Source organism: Podarcis cretensis (genome assembly GCF_951804945.1).
Source record: "Podarcis cretensis genome assembly, chromosome: 13".
NCBI lineage: Eukaryota > Metazoa > Chordata > Lepidosauria > Squamata > Lacertidae > Podarcis > Podarcis cretensis.
In genome coordinates, this window is record NC_137182.1 from 37,628,029 (window position 1) to 37,646,502 (window position 18,474).

Here is an 18,474-nt window from a genome sequence, read left to right on the forward strand (position 1 = left end):
CCCCAACTTGGTGGAATGCTCTGTCACAAGAGACTAGGGCCCTGCAGGACTTGACATCTTTCTGCAGGGCCTGCAAGACGGAGCTGTTCCTCCTGGCCTTTGGTTTGGACTCAGTCTGACCCTTATGTTTCCCTCCCCTTATGGTTTTGATCTATGGACTACTATTAAAATCAGGCTGCATTTTAAATTGTATTTTTAACCTATATTTTAAATTGGTTCACCATCCCCCATTATGTTTTTATTGTAATTTTACTGGTGTTAGCTGTTATGAGCCCGGCTCTGGCCTGAGAGGGCGGGGTATAAATAAAAAATTATTATTGTTGTTGTTGTTGTTCAGTGCTCGCCCCACAGCGAAAGGTGGAATTGAAACTCAAGAAGAAAGTTGAGTCCCTGCAGATGTAAAGCACCCAATATATTATGTCAAACTGTGACTTGTTAACATACCAGGCCAAGATGAGCTAAAGAAACTCAAAACAACAAAATCTGAAGTGTTCTGTAGTGAGGTGAGCCTACAAGTGAAAGAGCAGTTTTCTGAAGGTGGATTAGAAGTCTAGCAGTTCATGTTTCTGGAGGCTGAGCGAGAGGAAGATATGTTTCAATGTTTCCCTGGAGGGTTTACAATGTCTATCAGCTTGGCAAATAAACGTACATTTGTGATTTGCATGTGTTACAGTGACTTTCAGTTTGAAAATTAAGTTACATTTGTGATTCTATTCCAGACATAGTTGCAAATATCTATTATTGGGTTACAGGGTAGCTTCAGGGAGAAGAGGGATCTTTATCAGCTGCAAAAGTTCACAAAGGGAGCGGGGGCGGGAAAGAACTTCCCATTCGTTTTGTCATCTAATTTCCTCTTTAAAAAAGGTGTGTTTCCATTTATTGCATAGGAGAACCAGTGATAGAGCTTATCTGGCATAAATCAATACCTTCCTCTTTCAACTGGGCACCCCACAGCGTTGACAGACAAGCCAAGTTAGCTTGTTAGCGCTGTCAAATGACCGGGATGCTGTAAGGCTGGTAGCCTGTGGAGGCGCTGTCTGTAATGTAAATCAATGGCTTGGGATTTCATAGGAATAATACTCCAGGTTGTATAAAATGGGGTTCATGAGTGAATGGTGGAATTTATAGAAATGGCTATCTATTTCTGTGGGTGAGATGTATTTATCTACGTGCATCCCAATATGTGCATGCGGTATAGTGATTTTGTACAACAATAGCGACCCTACTCTACCAAACCAGCCATGCTACTATCCAAATACTCTTTCCACGTCCACATCCAGCTCTCGATCCAAGTGCAACTCAACTCCAAACTCAGCCAACTCTCCAAACTTCTCCCATCAGCTTTCAAACTCCTTTGCAAACTCCTAGCCAATCACCATTCACTTCCAACATTCCAAGCACACTCCCTCCCCTCCCCAACCCAACACATACCTTAATTCATATATTATACTGACCTACACATTTACCAAATATGAATTTCCCATAATTAATCTAATATTTTTACATAAAAAGGTAAAGGTAAAGGTACCCCTGCCCGTACGGGCCAGTCTTGACAGACTCTGGGGTTGTGCGCCCATCTCACTTAAGAGGCCAGGGGCCAGCGCTGTCCGGAGACACTTCTGGGTCACGTGGCCAGCGTGACATCGCTGCTCTGGCCAGAGCCAGAGCCAGAGCCGCACATGGAAACGCCGTTTACCTTCCCGCTGGTAAGCGGTCCCTATTTATCTACTTGCACCCGGAGGTGCTTTCGAACTGCTAGGTTGGCAGGCGCTGGGACCGAGCAGCGGGAGCGCACCTCGCCGCAGGGATTCGAACCGCCGACCTTTCGATCGGCAAGCCCTAGGCGCTGAGGCTTTAACCCACAGCGCCACCTGCGTCCCTTATTTTTACATACATATGCAATATTATTTACATTAACACCAGAACAGCAAGAGCTGCCCTGGGATTAAATAAGAACTTAACACAATAAATGCGTTTATTGCATATGTTAAGGTTACCACATTTTTTCCAGTGAGTCCAGGGACACTTTTCAATTTCCTATTAAATAGATGGATTTTGTCAGGGGATTGATTTGTAAATCCGGGGACTGTCCCCAGGAAATGGGGACGTCTGGTAACCTTAGTATATGTAAAAAAATATTGTAAACAAGTAGAAACATTGGCAGGCTTTGACTAAACCAGGGGTCAGCAACCCCTTTCAGCCATGGGCTGGTCCACTGTCCCTCAGACCATGTAGTGGGCCAGACAATATTTTGAAAAAAAATATAAACAAATTCCTATGCCCCACAAATAATCCAGGGATGCATTTTAAATAAAAGGACACATTCTACTCATGTAAAAGCACACCAATTCCTGAACCATTCGCGGGCCGGATTGAGAAGGCGATTTGGCCGGATATGGCCCCCGGGCCTTAGGTTGCCTACCCCCGGTAAACACTTGCAAATAGTTAAAATAAGGTAAAGTTTACGGAAGGAAATTTGAACTGAAACAATGAAAACTGATGGTATGTAATTCAGATAAAATAACAAGCATAAGAAAAAAAGAGGTTTAAGTCTAATTATGCAGAATATATATATATGCAATGAACTAGGAAAGGAAATGGAGGGAAGTCAGGAGGTTAAAGACAACCTCTGAAAAGATTTTTTTTTTAAAAAAAAATCTTATATTTTGTATTTCTCATTCTTTTTCTTTCTTTTCTTTTCTTTTTTTTTTTTTGGATGGAAAATAATTGTTGAATTTGAAATTGTAAAACCAATAAAATTTTATTTACAAAAAATAAAATAAGAACTTAACACCAGTTCTTTCAGGCATCTGGAAATGGAGTGACCAGCTTATGTGGAATGACCAGAAGCTGGTGGTGTACCTGAAAGGGATCCACTACATCATAATCTCATATGAACATGTGGTTTTATCTAAATTATTAACAAGAGAGGACTCCCAGAAGATCATACTGAAAGTGATCTGCCTAGAATTATTCTGATGAGTTGTAGGGAGACACATCTTTTGAGTCAGAAGGAAGAGAAACATCAATTTCAATAGACTTGAATGGAGGAATGGAGGAATGGAGTCCCTGAAACTACAAGGAAAGACTGGCTGGAAAAGATTATGGGGGTGATACTGGCAGACAAGGTTTAGGCTGAGGGCTCTCCCTCACTTCTGCAATCCCACACCTAGAAAGTGTGGGTTCAAGCAGTTTTCTGCATATTTGGCCCATTCATCAATCTGATCTCTGTTGGGTATGAAATGTTTAAAGACAGATTTGTTTCTTCACCTCCCAGGTTTCTCCTCCTATCTTTTTATTGCCCCTGTTTAGAGGAGCTCATCATCTGAACAGACTGTATTGAAACGGAGGTTGGTTGGTCCTTGTGAAAGGCGTGAGGAAGCCAGGCCTGGATCTGAGCACTTCTCCAACAATGTGAGATATTTGTCTGTTGCCCGTGCTTCTTCCTAGGGGGGCACGCTTTGCATTTTGTTAAAATAACCTTGTACTAACTCAAATATTCATTTGGATTTCCCACCCACAATTTCTAGAATGGATTAAAAAATGAGGGGGGGGGTTACATCCCAAAATTCAGGACAGCAGAGGAATTTCTACCCCCTTTTTTTCTTTCTTCACTAGTTTTTGCCATTGCAGCAGCAAGTGTAGCAAGTCTCCCAGGGCACGCTAGGGCATCTGGAAGGGCACTCCTTCCCCTTGCACACCCTTCCACATGGTCACATACACCAGCTACACGATAAACTGTTTATGACAAAAAAACCACACCTTGTCCTCTGCCTTTGCCAATTAAACTTGAGATACAGTGGTACCTCGGGTTACATACGCTTCAGGTTACAGACTCCGCTAACCCAGAAATAGTACCTTGGGTTAAGGACTTTGCTTCAGGATAAGAACAGAAATCGTGCTCCGGTGGCGCAGCAGCAGGAGGAGGCCCCATTAGCTAAAGTGGTGCTTCAGGTTAAGAACAGTTTCAGGTTAAGAATGGACCTCCGGAATGAATTAAGTACCTAAGCTGAGGTACCACTGTATTTCATTTCATTTCCAGACTCAGGGCCGTCTTACCCATAGATGCTAGTGGTGCGGGGCGCCAAGGTGCCAAGTTTTGGAGGGTGCCAGGTGAGAGTCCCGGGAACACTGAATGAGCGTGCTGAGTGAGGGAAGGTGCATGCCCAGCTTCCGCAGAGCGTTGGCTCGTTTTTTTCCCTTTTAGCCTGTAGGCGCCAAATTCTGCGGAGTGCCAGAAGGCTAAAAGGGAAAAAACCCAGCCAACGCTCAGCCATACACTCTTTCTCGCTCAGGCCAGGCCCGCTCACTCGGTGTGCTCACTCACCCAACAGGTTGAGGCGCAGGCACGCGTGGTGCCCCTCCTGTTAGCTGTCTTTGTCTTTGAGCTGGGCATCAGGCGCCACAGATCTCCACAGGGCTGGCTCCCCCGGCCCGCTTACCGCCCTCACCTACCTCCACCATTCCGCGCCCAAGCAGCGCCACACCCGGAGCCTCCACTTGCTGTAGCCACCGCACCACAAAGCGACCAGCTGAGCTGGAAGGTGCCTCATCTAGCCTCTGCCTCTTCACTGCCGGAGGAGCCTCCCCCCAGCCGTTGCCTGCCTCCTCCAGCCCCACAAAGCTGGGTGCGGCACAGGCAGCGCCATCCCGTCTCAAGAGGCTTCCTCCACTGCTGCTTGTGTTCCCTCACTAAAAAACAGAGGTTGATAACTCTGGGAAAGGGGGGGGGGAATGCTTAAGAAGGCCCTGTCCAAACTTTGTAAAAAAGCTCAAAAAAAGCACAGAAAACAGAAGCCTCTAGTATTCTCACCCCACCCCAGCCCCTTCCGAAAAGATTTCTTGGTGTTATCACAGAATAGAAATTTGGCCTTCAGATGAACAAGAAATGAAACCAGTCTCTATGGAATTCCTGTGGCTTTGCTTGTCTCGGATGCCTCATGGAAGGGTCTTGACTTGTGGAACTGAGTCGAGTCAGAGCTTCTCAGCCTTGCCTGCTGCACATGAACTCAGCCACGATCAGCACCAAGGAAAGCAGGACCAAGCCAGCAACTCCCAGGCGGATGTTGATCTCTATGGATGTAAAAGTGTTTGCTGCAGAGTGAGACAGAGAAGAGTTACTACTCAATTGTTGGTTGTGATGAAGGCAGGGTGAGGAGGGAGATTACACCAAGGCTGTGGCCCTCAGCATACTTAGCCCCATTGAGTTCAGTGGGACTTACTTCTGATTTCTAAGAACATAAGAACAGCCTGCTGGATCTACCTGCCAATGGAAGCAGTCTTCTAATCTACTCCACTTGTCTTTTACTTCTGACTAGAACCAGAGAGATGATACAAAGCATCCTAAGTCTGCAAGCAGTGGACCTACTCAGAGTTCCACTGTCACAGTTGCTCCCTGTTGCTAAGAAGGTGGCAGGTACACATGCTGCGTTTCAGTTTTTTAAGTCACTGCAGGAGCATCCAAAAGTGGTCAGTTTATGATTGGTCATTTGCTGGGCGTTCCGTTCAGAATTACTGGTCCATAATGTGGGCTTGAAATTTCATTGACCAATGGATTGATTGGGTGGTCCTGGCTGAAGAGAGCAGAAGGTCAGGTTCAGCACTGCCTGGGGGTCAGCTGGGAGGCTCAGTAACTCAAGCCAAAGTCAGTTCTCATAAGAAAACCCGTTGTTTTTAAAAACAAGACTTTGTTAAAAGCAAAAACTTCACATGATTACACAATTTAGGACTGCTCAGAAGCCAAAAAAATAATAAAACTATCTTATCTAGCTGGCTGACACAAAACACGCAAATTGTAGCAGGCTGAGCAGGAAGGCAAAAGACAATCTAAGGTCCGAACAGGCACTGATCATCCCTTCAGGATGAAAGCTCCCTCATACCAGCCCCACCCAGATTTAAGAAATATCCACAGATTTGTTGTTGAAGGTTGTAAATAAACAACAACTGGGTCTATATGTACAGATGTTACAGATGTACTAGATGATAAGGCAATGTTACCATGAAAAGGGAGAGGGTGTTAATATTGTAATGTCTCCTTCTCACATTGCATAATGTTGCATGTTGCCTTTAATTACTTAATTGATGTATGAGTATGGGAATCATTTAAATGTCTCCTCCCTCTCTGCTCTCTCTCTGCTCCTCTGCTGAAGAAGATGGATGTGAGAGTCGTCTTATTGTTTTGTTATTTGCTTTATAAATAAAAACTTTGATGTTACTATTCCAACCACAGTTGCTTCTGCTGTATTCTGCTGTAAAAGACTGAGTTTACTATCTGTAAACGGGCATTTAATGCTCACAGGCCCAGTGTTGTTCAATACAGTGGTACCTCTGGTTACATATGCTTCAGGTTAGATACGCTTCAGGTTACAGACTCCACTAACCCAGAAATAGTGCTTCAGGTTAAGAACTTTGCTTCAGGATGAGAACAAAAATCGTGCTCCGGTGGCACAGCAGCAGCGGGAGGCCACATTAGCTAAAGTGGTGCTTCAGGTTAAGAACAGTTTCAGGTTAAGTATGGACCTCCGGAACGAATTAAGTACTTAACCTGAGGTACCACTGTATCTTTATAAAGACTCATGGACTGTCTGGATGCAGAGGAGAGGTGGGGGGCACCAGCATTCCCCAAGGAAGCCTCCATGGGAAGATGGCTCAGAGCCAGGGGACTGGTGGTGGGACAATGAGGAGTGGTCAGAGGGAGGAAGAGCCGACTGTGAGCAGGAAGAGTTTGGGGCCGAGGGCAGTTCAGAATTAGAGGGAGTTGGAGAGGCCAGGAGACAGAGAGGCAGGATGCTGTAGAAGTAAGAGAATCCATCATTTACTCTGCTTCTTGCTGTTCTTCGGTCTTACAGTGGATGATGGCATTTCCTTCCAAAGCAATCCCCTCACCTGGGCTCACTGAGATGGAAGGCTTGGGAGAAGCTTATCCAGGGGGAGAAAGAGAAAAAGAGGGGTGCTTAATCCTTTGATCTTACACAATAGTCTGGCTTTGTAAAATGGGAAAGATTTGCATGCTATTGCGGAATATAGAAACCCACGTGCAACTCAGTGTGTGAATATCGATGGGCTGCATTTATGCCATTACTCAGGAGATTAGTTGGCAAAGAACACAGGTGGGATGTGACTCTTGTCAGGGAAAGGCAAGCTGCACAGCAGAGGTGCCCTGGGAGATGCCCAGGGATGATGAGAGGACTGGGCCTCACAAAGATGGAAGGCTTTGGAGAAAGCTCTCCTGGAGAAGAAAGAGAGCTGGTATTTGGAAGGTGGAACAACTGCAACTGTATCACTGCAAAATATGAAACTTTTCTCCTGCTTTTAGAGAAGTCGTGCAGAAAGAGACTAAGAAGCTGGTTCCCCTCCTCCGTTGCAGTGTGAGTCTCAGGCCCCTTGAAGCTCCTGCCTCCTCCACAACAGGGAGCGAGACTTGGGCGGCAGGGGAGAGACAAGTACCAAACCAATCTTCTCACCTCTTACAACCAGCTCCGTGGCATTACTTGCCTCTGACCAGGCAAAGGGATTTTCCCGGCGGTGATATTGGCAGGTGTAGTTTCCTTCGTCTTCCAACCCCACGTTGAAGAAAGGGAACTCGGCTCTGTTTCTCTCTGACTCCGTCACCTGTGATGTTATCAGTTCCCCGGATTTGTAGAGGGAGAAGTTCAGACCCTCTTCCGGCCCCTGGCACTCGATGGTGATATTCTGTCCTGGGGAAATACGTTCGTCGGGTAGCACTTTGATGGAGGGTTTGGACAGGCTGGGATCTGGGTGCAAATAAAACACTGTGAGAATGGTATGGCTTGATATACTTCCCCTGCACTCTGCTGCTTTTGATTAGATCAGCAGAAATATCTGCAAACTAGAACTATGTCCTTTTAAAATGTGGCTCTTTTGAGGGGTGGGTGTGGGTTATTGGGTTATTGTTTTTATTTTTATATATTGTGATCTTTTCTGTGAACTGTCCTGAGTCCTCTGGGTATAGGGCAGTAGATAAATTCAGTAAACAAGCAAGCAAACAAACAAACAAACAATGGCTCTTTGCTTATGAAAAAATGGTTGTACGTAGGGACTGCTATTGTTTTTTCTTTAGTTAAAAATGTCTAGAGTAGTTGTAGGGAATTATTCGCCCTGCAGATGTTACGGACCTACATGCCATTGGCTACACTTGCTAGGACCCAGTAACATCTGGAAGGACAAAGGTTCCTTCCTAGTCTGCATCTATCTCTATCTATCTATCTATCTATCTATCTATCTATCTATCTATCTATCTATCATCATCTATCTATCTATCATCTATCATCTATCCAAACTAATAATAATAAATAAATAAGAATAAAAATGTGCACCATACCCTCAAGACCATTCCATTGTAACTATCCAACCTCCCAAAATTTCAACACCTCTTGCGATGGTTTGACCCCTTTCCATTTTAACACTAAAAATTCTACAAACACCTCACTTCAGAAATTTCCAAGAGGAGAAGAAGAAGAGTTTGAATTTGATGTCCTGCATTATCACTACCCGGTGGAGTCTCAAAGCGGCTAACATTTGCCTTTCCCTTCCTCCCCCACAACAAACACTCTGCAAGGTGAGTGGGGCTGAGAGACTTCAAAGAAGTGTGACTAGCCCAAGGTCACCCAGCAGCTGCATGTGGAGGAGCGGAGACGCGAACTCGGTTCCCCAGATTACGAGTCTACCGCTCTTAACCACTATACCACACTTGGCTCTCAGAGCCATGCACACCACACACCCTCCTTTAATCCCAGCCTATTTGGAATATTTTATTCTATTCAAATTCTCCACTGGATGTACAGATGCTGAAAATGCAGAACACTCCCATTTCAGACCCTTTTGTCACAATAGGAGGATGTATTTTGAACCTTACTTATTCTGTTGACGCATCGGCTGTCACTGAAATCTGAGCACAGTTCAACGAAGGCTGCCATGGAGCAATATCTACATTGGTAGAGACCCCCTTGGAATTCTTGGGCATTGTCAAAGCCAAACACAGCCTCCTTTGTTGCTGTTTTCTCTGTCAGTTTTATCTGCTGCCTGTCTGCACCCACTTGTATATACAAAGAGAACAAGAATAGTAAGTAGTCTTCTGCCTTGCAGCTGATTTTGACATTCCCCTTTTCGGCAAGCATTTCAGCTGAATTCACTGCGATGGAAGGCTTGGGATGCAGCTTTCCTGCACATGGAAGAGAACAAGTGTGAGATTTCAAAGATGCAGTTCAGCCTTCTCAAATCAGTCCCAGGCAACAGTCTGTCATATGGGCGAGGTTTGCATGTTCTGGGAGAATGCAAAATCCCGAGGATGTTAAATCCCGAGGGTAAATGTTCATAAGATCTTGATGCTTCTAAGCTTTTTGTTTACAACTTCAGTTTAGAGATGGGTGACCTTGCACCTTCCACACACCTACAACACCCATCATTGGCCAGGTTAGGTGGGAGACGGGTTCCTGAAAGGAGTTACTGTTTGCTGCAGTTCAGTGTGGCAGATCCAGGGAATTTTATAAGCTGAGTTACTGTACATTTCTGTTGCCTATCTCAATGAACGCTGTAGAAAGAATTAAGAACCAAGTATTTGGGATCATTGGTCTTATCTGCATCTACACTGAGTATCATGTGTATCTAACTGTGTGATTGCAATTTTTATTTAAGACTCACAGTGCTTTTTCCTGGAGTTACTTAAGGACACGCAGTATTGGCACCTTTTTGCCCCCTCAATGAAAAGCACTGGTTAAGAGATTTTGTTGAATTTATGGCATTTCTGTTGAATTCATGGCATTTCTGTCGAATTCATGGCATTTCTGCAATATTTAGTACTAGTGGAGAACTCTTGATAACAACAACAACAAAATATTTTTTTTATCCCATCCATCTGGCTAGGTTTCCACTCTGGGCAGCTCCCAACAGAATATTAAAGACACATTAAAACATCAAACATTAAAAACTTCCCAAAACAGGGCTGCCTTCAGCTATCTTCTAAAAGTCAGATAGCTGTTTAAGTCTCTTCCCAGCTGCTTCTGCTGTTCTTAAAGTCATGATCTGGAAAAGGCTGCTAGGGCTGGAGGGAGGGACGAGGCAGGTGGAAAAAGCCCATTGCCTGATGGCCAGCATAATGTCTCTCTCTCTCTTTCCTCCCCTTACATGTCAGTTGTGAAAATAGCATAAAAAGGCTAAGCCAGGCTCTCACCTTTTATGAAGACTTGGACAGGATCACTACGAAATGAGCACCGTTGATCATAACTTAAGCAATAGCTACATGTATAGGTTCCACCATCTGAAATTCTTGCATTGGAAATCTGAAATACAATCTGAAATGCATCCCTCTTGCTCTTCCAATGTGCTGAATCAGGAAATCGTGAATCTTTCTGCAGATAGTAGATTGCATCTTGATGGTAAATACTTGCACACCGTAAGATGATATTTCCCCCCAGGCTGACCACATTTGTGGAAACCACTGAGATGGAAGGTTTAGGGTAAGATTGTCCTGGACCGAAAAGGGAGAACAAAGGTGAGATTTGGAAGATGGATCACCAAAGAGGAAGACAAAAGAAGGCCCTGACTTTACCACATGCTAATTTATATGCAAAGATCCACATTTATAAATAATTACTAATTTTTAAATGAAAATGCAGTTTAGGAAGATGGAGCGTCTACAAAAGTCTCACCAAAGAGGAAGACAAAAGAAGGTCCTGACTTTACCACATGCTAATTTATATGGGAAGATCCACATAAATACAGTCGTACTTTGCTTCTCAAATGCCTTATGACTCAAATGTTTTGGCTCCCGAATGCCACAAACCCGGAAGTGAGTACTGTATTCTGGTTTGCGAACGTTTTTTGGAAGCCGAATGTCCAGAGCAGTATCCGACTGAGTGCAGGAAGCTCTTGCAGCCAATCAGAAGCCACGCCTCTGTTTTTGAACGTTTTCGGAAGTTGAACGGACTTCCAGAACGGATTCCATTTGAGAACTAAGGTAGGACAGTAATTACTCTTTTTTAAATGAAAATGCATTATTTCCACCCTAGTGGGGAAGACTGTGGTCAGGTGAGCTGTGTGTCTGCTCATTCCACTGTTCAGCTGCTCACGGTGGGTGGGCAACTTCAAGACCCCCTCCTGCTTTCCTTTCTTATGGTTTTCAAAACTTAACTTGGACAGCTTTTCAAAGAGAGGACTGTCCTCTGTAATGCAGAACATAAGGCCACCTCATTGGCCTATCAGAAGGAGTTGGTAGAAGGCACTCTCTTCTACTGCAGCTACTCTAGCTTTGTCGTGCAAGAGAGAAAGAAATAGGGATTGGATGTTCCTGTACCTTTAATATTTGTATAGATCAGAGAACTTTTGGTAGGCCTCTATGGTTATCATTCAGATGCTAGAATATCCGATTTGGTTGGGGGAAATCATTGCAGTTCGCTCCCATTCTGCCCCCATCCATCTCCCCCTGGCCCCATGTTCATATTTATCACCCGAAGAGACTCACCCCCTGAGATCTGCCACTGTCCAGCCAGCAGGAATCCTGGAAAGGAGATGATTGCATTAGCGCAATGTAGCTGAGCAGCAGGAACCACAACTGGGTCTCCGGTCCTTCCACCCGGCCGTTGCACAACCCCCAGTCCCTTCACCATTTCATCTGAGATACCAACCGATAAAGAGGATGTTGAAAGGGAGCCTCATGATGAAGGGCCGCCTAGCCCTGTAGTCCAGTGTCCTGTGTCCCCCAAGATGTGTGCTGTCCCCGGAATGAAGATCTTGGAGGGAGGCTGCAACATGGCTCTGCAACACTGTTCTTCCCTTTGATGTACACATACTCTGTGATGCACAGTTGAGCAGCGCTGGAAGTGCCTCGCAAGCCACTTCCCTTTTTCCCCCTACCTTGGATATGTGCCTTGAGGACCAGGATCATTATTGGCTGCTCACATTTTGATCTTTCAAGATGTGGCTCCTCCTCCCCCCTACCCCAAAAAACGAGAGTGGCCATCTGTAAGAAAAGGAAGTTGTAACTACCATAATGGTCACAGCTGTGTAAAACATGAGAACTTTGGTAAGTACACATCAAAAATTAAAAAAGAGAACTTTGGTAAACACACATCAAAAAAATGCTGCAGCTGCTGAAGTTTCCTTCTCTACACAACCACTCTCATAACCAGAACCCCAGTCTTCTCCTTTGCCAGGGGCTCCACAGCCTGACTATTGTTTCTAGGCAAAATGGCATTGAAAACATCTGTGGCTGAAGCCTCACGGTCTACAGATTTATCTGAAGTCAACAGTTGCCTCTGTGTGTGTGTGTGTTTAAAGACCACCTTGCTGTCATTTCCCCAATGGGGATAAAGTTAAATGAATCTAAGCAGAACAGCTTGAGGTATTCCACTAAACAAACTTCTTTCTTGATAGCTGCGATAATCTGTCAATATAAAACCTAGATATTTGTATATACAGTCGTACCTTGGATACCTAACGGCTTGGTACTTGGACGTTTGGGCTCCCAAACACCACAAATCCGGCAGTGAGTGTTCTGGTTTGCAAATGTTCTTTGGAACCCGAATGTCCAACGGGGCTTCCGCAGCTTCTGATTGGCTGCAGGAGCTTCCTGCAGCCAATCAGAAGCAGCGCTTTGGTTTCCAAATGTTTTGGAAATTGAACAGAGTTCTGGAACGGATTCCATTTGACTTCCAAGGTACGACTGTAGTCTACAGTTCTATGTTTCGCATAAGGTAGTTTTGAGTTGTACAGTGGTACCTCAGGTTAAATACGCTTCAGGTTACATACACTTCAGGTTACAGACTCCGCTAACCCAGAAATAGTACCTCAGCTTAAGAACTTTGCTTCAGGATGAGAACAGAAATCGTGCTCCGGTGGTGTGGCAGCAGCAGGAGGCCCCGTTAGCTAAAGTGGTGCTTCAGGTTAAGAACAGTTTCAGGTTATGAACGGACCTCCAGAACGAATTAAGTACTTAACCTGAGGTACCACTGTACTTACTGTTTGCTTGATATTCTGTGAGCCACTTTTGGACACAAGCTTGAGGGCAGGTGGCAAACAACGGAACAGATGATGGTGAGGGACCAAGTCTGGCTGTTGCCACTCCCCTCTCTTCCCATCAGACCTCTGAGGGCTTTTTGGTGCCTGAGGCATGTGAGATGCTTAAAAAGACTCCCCAGAAATTGCTGGCAGAGACAGGCTACCGTACATAAGTCGAATGAAAAGGACCTTTCCTGCAGGATTGCTGTCTGAAAGTATGGGGTGCAGGAAGGAAGAATGGGAAGGAAAAGGCACACTAGGTTGGAGAGTAAAATATTCAAAGAAAGTATTCATCAGAGCTCAAAGCCGAATGAGGTAGGATGGTATTTCCTAAGGCTGGCTGTTTTCTTTTTTTCCTTCCCCTTTGAGCACTGACAGTAATTAATCTAAGAATAGCACTAGAGCTAAGGAAACCAAAAAGAACAGTAAGGGCAGAAATGAAACGGGGGGGGGGGGGGGAGAGAGAGAGAGAGAGAGAGAGAGAGAGAGAGAGAGAGAGAGAAAGCTATTTCTTGAACTGGGACAGAGGAAGAGAGAGTTGCACATCTAAGTGGATGCAAGACAGACCACACTCAAATACTGGGGATGTCCTCAGAGCAGGATGCTGAGGCTAAACATTGTGGCCCAAGACCAGAGCTTTGCTGTGGTCACTGCTGCTGCTGCACTTTCCCTTTCAAATAAATCATCAGAGCTTGTAGGGCAGCGGCTGAAGAAGGAGCAAAAAGGGTTTTTCTCCTGTGTGTGTTTCTTGTGGCTGATTAGCTGTTCTCCCTGTGCAAAGGTCAGAGGGGGCAGGGTTTCTGTTGAGGTAGGTGATGAGCTGTGGGAGGAGTTTATCAGAGCTTGTAGGGCAGCCGCGCGCGCCGCCAGGCGCGCGCAATTTGATCTATCTTTACATTTAGGGGAGCTAATCTCAAACGTTTGTTGGGGGAGACCTAGGGTTTTTTTGGGGGGAGTTACTTGTCCTGTCTGCACGCTTCTTATGATCGAGGACCACTGTAGCCAGCCCCAACGACACGTTCTCAAGATGGAGAGTGAGGGAACAGCTGCAGTCGCCTGCGGTTCCTGCACAATGTTTGCCATCTTGCCAAAGGTTGCAGGCAGCTTTACCTGCAGCAATTGCATGTTGATTGCCCTCTTAAAGGACAAAGTCCAGCAACTGGAGGAACGTGTGGCTACGCTCCAAAGAATTTGAGAGCTGGAGCTCTTCTTGGAAGCAACAGAGCACACCGTCTCCACCAAGGAGGAGACAGGGGACTCCCCTGAGAAGGAGGCTAGTTCACCAACACAGGAGCCAGATATATGGAGAAACGTGACTCAAAGAAGTAGGAGGCCCAGGGTTCGCTCTGATTGTTTAGAAATACACAATCGCTTTGAGGTCCTCTCCCCTAGAATGGAAGACGAAGAGCAGACTCCATTTGAGGATCTCTCCCTCGTTACAGTCGATCAGGTATATGAAGACGAGCAGCAAAGTCAGTCCTCAGGGAATGTGCAGGCGACCTTGGAACGGACAGATCACGGAAGAACCCCGACCAAACCTAAGAGGAGGCGTGTAGTGGTGATAGGGGATTCCCTACTGAGGGGAACAGAAGCAGTGATCTGTGGGCCTGACAAGATGTCTCGGGAAGTGTGCTGTCTCCCCGGGGCTAAGATCCAAGATGTAACTGAACGACTACAAGGAATCATAAAACCCACTGACAAATACCCCTTCCTCTTGGTTCATGTGGGAACCAATGACACTGCAAGCAATAGCCTCCAGAAGATCAAAAGAGACTATGAGGCTCTGGGCAGGAAATTGAAGCAATTAAATGCACAAATTGTCATCTCATCTGTCCTCCCAGTTGAACGACGTGGCCCAGGGAGAGAGAGAAAAATAGTGGAAGTGAACAGCTGGCTTCGCAAATGGTGTAAACAGGAACGGTTTGGATTCTTAGATCACGGACTGCAGTTTCTTGAAGATGGACTTCTGGCAAGCGATGGGCTGCACCTCACAACGGTTGGGAGGAATGTTTTTGCCAAAAATCTCAGAAACCTCATCAGGAGGGCTTTAAACTGACTAATGTGGGGGAGGAAGACAGTGCTCCTGAAGGTAGGAGTCTATCAATTGATGAACATGATCATCCAAATGTCATAGACCAAATGGAGCAAACAGCACGCAGACCTAGTGGTGGGAGGAAAAAATCCTTAAATAAGAGACACGGGGGAATGATTAATGGACTTCAATGTCTGTACACTAATGCGCAAAGCATGGGTAATAAACAAGATGAACTTGAGCTCTTGGTACAGCAAACTAAATATGACATAATAGGCATCACTGAAACCTGGTGGGATAAGTCCCACGACTGGAATGTAATAATGGAGGGTTACAATCTGTTTCAGAGAAACAGACCAGACAAGAAAGGAGGAGGAGTGGCATTATATGTCAGGGATGTGTATACCTGTGAAGAGATCCAAGATTTAGAACCTCAAAGCCAAAGTGAGAGCATTTGGGTCAAAATTAAGGGAGAGATGAATAACAGGGACCTCATTGTGGGAGTTTACTATAGATCCCCAAGCCAAACGGAGGACATAGATGATGCCTTCCTGGAACAGATGGCCAAGCATGCAAAAGGAAGGGAGATAGTAGTAATGGGGGACTTCAATTACCCGGATATTTGCTGGATGTCAAACTCAGCCAAGAGCATAAGGTCAAACAGATTCCTCACTGGCCTTGCAGACAACTTCGTTGTCCAGAAAGTGGGAGAAGCAACAAGAGGAACAGCCATTTTAGATCTGGTCCTAACCAATGTTGATGACCTGGTTAGTGGGTAGAAGTGGAAGGAAGATTCTGGAGCAGATCATTAAGCAAACAGTTTGTGAGCACCTAGAAAGGAATACTGTGATCACCAATAGTCAGCATGGATTTCTGAAAAATAAGTCGTGTCAGACTAACCTGATCTCATTTTTTGACAGAATTACAAGTCTGGTAGATGAAGGGAACGCAGTGGATGTAGCCTACCTTGATTTCAGCAAGGCATTTGACAAGGTGCCCCATGATATTCTTGTAAAGAAGCTGGTAAAATGCGGTCTTGACTATGCTACCACTCAGTGGATTTGTAACTGGCTGACTGACCGAACCCAAAGGGTGCTCATCAATGGTTCCTCTTCATCCTGGAGAAGAGTGACTAGTGGGGTGCCACAGGGTTCTGTCTTGGGCCCAGTCTTATTCAACATCTTTATCAACGACTTGGATGATGGACTCAAGGGCATCCTGATCAAATTTGCAGATGACACCAAACTGGGAGGGGTGGCTAACACCCCAGAGGACAGGATCACACTTCAAAACGACCTTGACAGATTAGAGAACTGGGCCAAAACAAACAAGATGAATTTTAATAGGGAGAAATGTAAAGTATTGCACTTGGGCAAAAAAATGAGAGGCACAAATACAAGATGGGTGACACCTGGCTTGAGAGCAGTACATGTGAAAAGGATCTAGTTGGTTGACCACAAACTTGACATGAGCCAACAGTGTGACACGGCAGCTAAAAAAGCCAATGCAATTCTGGGCTGCATCAATAGGAGTATTGCATCTAGATCAAGGGAAGTAATAGTGCTCTGGTCAGACCTCACCTGGAGTACTGTGTCCAGTTCTGGGCACCACAGTTCAAGAAGGACACTGACAAACTGGAACGTGTCCAGAGGAGGGCAACCAAAATGGTCAAAGGCCTGGAAACGATGCCTTATGAAGAACGGCTAAGGGAGCTGGGCATGTTTAGCCTGGAGAAGAGGAGGTTAAGGGGTGATATGATAGCCATGTTCAAATATATAAAAGGATGTCACATAGAGGAGGGAGAAAGGTTGTTTTCTGCTGCTCCAGAGAAGCGGACACAGAGCAATGGTTCCAAACTACAAGAAAAAAGATTCCACCTAAACATTAGGAAGAACTTCCTGACAGTAAGAGCTGTTCGACAGTGGAATTTGCTGCCAAGGTGTGTGGTGGAGTCTCCTCCTTTGGAGGTCTTTAAGCAGAGGCTTGACAACCATATGTCAGGAGTGCTCTGATGGTGTTTCCTGCTTGGCAGGGGGTTGGACTCGATGGCCCTTGTGGTCTCTTCCAACTCTATGATTCTATGATTCTATGATTCTAAATAGAAAAGGAGCTGCCTCTTCTGTCGCTGCTGCCACAATACTTATGCTCCTCCTGCTGACGGTGCTGGTTTTGACCTTTAAAGCCCTATGCTGCCTAGGACCCACGTACCTATGGGACCGCCTCTCCTGGTATGCCCCGCGGAGGACCTTAAGGTCCACAAATGACAACACTTTGGAGGTCGCAAGTCACAAGGTGGTTAGGTTGGTCTCAACTAGGGCCAGGGCCTTTTCAGTAGTGGCCCCGACTTGGTGGAACGCTCTGTCACAAGAGACTAGGGCCCTGTGGGACTTGACATCTTTCCGCAGGGCCTGCAAGACAGAGCTGTTCTGCCTGGCCTTTGGTTTGGACTCAGTCTGACCCTTATGTTTCCCTCCCCTTGTGGTTTTGATCTATGGGCTACTATTAAAATCAGGCTGCATTTTAAATTGTATTTTTAACCTGTATTTTAAATTGGTTCCCAACCCCCCATTATGTTTTTATTGTAATTTTACTGGTGTTAGCCACCCTGAGCCCGGCTCTGGCTGGGGAGGGCGGGGTATAAATAAAAAATTGTTGTTGTTGTTGTTGTTGTTGTTGTTGTTCAGTGCTCGCCGCACAGCGGAGGGTGGAATTGAAACTCAAGAAGAAAATTGAGTCCCTGCAGATGTAAAGCACCCAATATATTATGTCAAACTGTGACTTGTTAACATACCAGGCCAAGATGAGGTAAAGATGAGGTAAAGAAACAGTTCATGTTTCTGGAGGCTGAGCGAGAGGAAGATATGTTTCAATGTTTCCCTTGAGGGTTTACAATGTCTATCAGCTTGGCAAATAAACGTACATTTGTGATTTGCATGTGTTACAGTGACTTTCAGTTTGAAAATTAAGTTACATTTGTGATTCTATTCCAAACACAGTTGCAAATATCTATTATTGGGTTACAGGGTAGCTTCAGGCAAAAGAGGGATCTATATCAGCTGCAAAAGTTCACAAAGGGGGAGGGGAGAACTTCCCATTCGTTTTGTCATCTATTTTCCTCTTTAAAAAAGGTGTGTTTCCATTTATTGCATAGGAGAACCAGTGATAGAGCTTATCTGGCATAAATCAATACCTTCCTCTTTCAACTGGGCACCCCACAGCGTTGACAGACAAGCCAAGTTAGCTTGTTAGCGCTGTCAAATGACCGGGATGCTGTAACGCTGGTGGCCTGTGGAGGCACTGTCTGTAATGTAAGTTAATGGCTTGGGATTTCATAGGAATAATACTCCAGGTTGTATAAAATGGGGTTCATGAGTGAATGGTGGAATTTATAGAAATGGCTATCTATTTCTGTGGGTGAGATGTATTTA

General features: G+C 45.3%; 1 protein-coding gene across 2 annotated transcripts in view; it reads right to left on the reverse strand.

The window, feature by feature from the left end:
• Positions 1 to 4,461: 4,461 nt before the first annotated feature.
• LOC307201325 (T-cell-interacting, activating receptor on myeloid cells protein 1-like) overlaps positions 4,462 to 18,474 on the reverse strand; it is a 56,704-nt gene continuing 42,691 nt past the window's right edge. Inside the window, exons 1-6 of one of the 2 annotated variants that reach the window (XM_079950412.1) lie at positions 11,643 to 13,201; positions 11,480 to 11,515; positions 10,190 to 10,486; positions 8,876 to 9,181; positions 7,464 to 7,754; positions 4,481 to 5,094 (exon numbers count right to left, since the gene is read on the reverse strand). In XM_079950412.1, coding sequence (XP_079806538.1) covers positions 4,985 to 5,094; positions 7,464 to 7,754; positions 8,876 to 9,181; positions 10,190 to 10,486; positions 11,480 to 11,515; positions 11,643 to 11,805 — 1,203 coding nt within the window. In that variant the 5' untranslated portion in view covers positions 11,806 to 13,201 and the 3' untranslated portion in view covers positions 4,481 to 4,984. Of the gene's footprint in view, positions 5,095 to 7,463; positions 7,755 to 8,875; positions 9,182 to 10,189; positions 10,487 to 11,479; positions 11,516 to 11,642; positions 13,202 to 18,474 lie in introns of those variants that run through there. The other variant, XM_079950413.1, reaches the window with a different exon arrangement.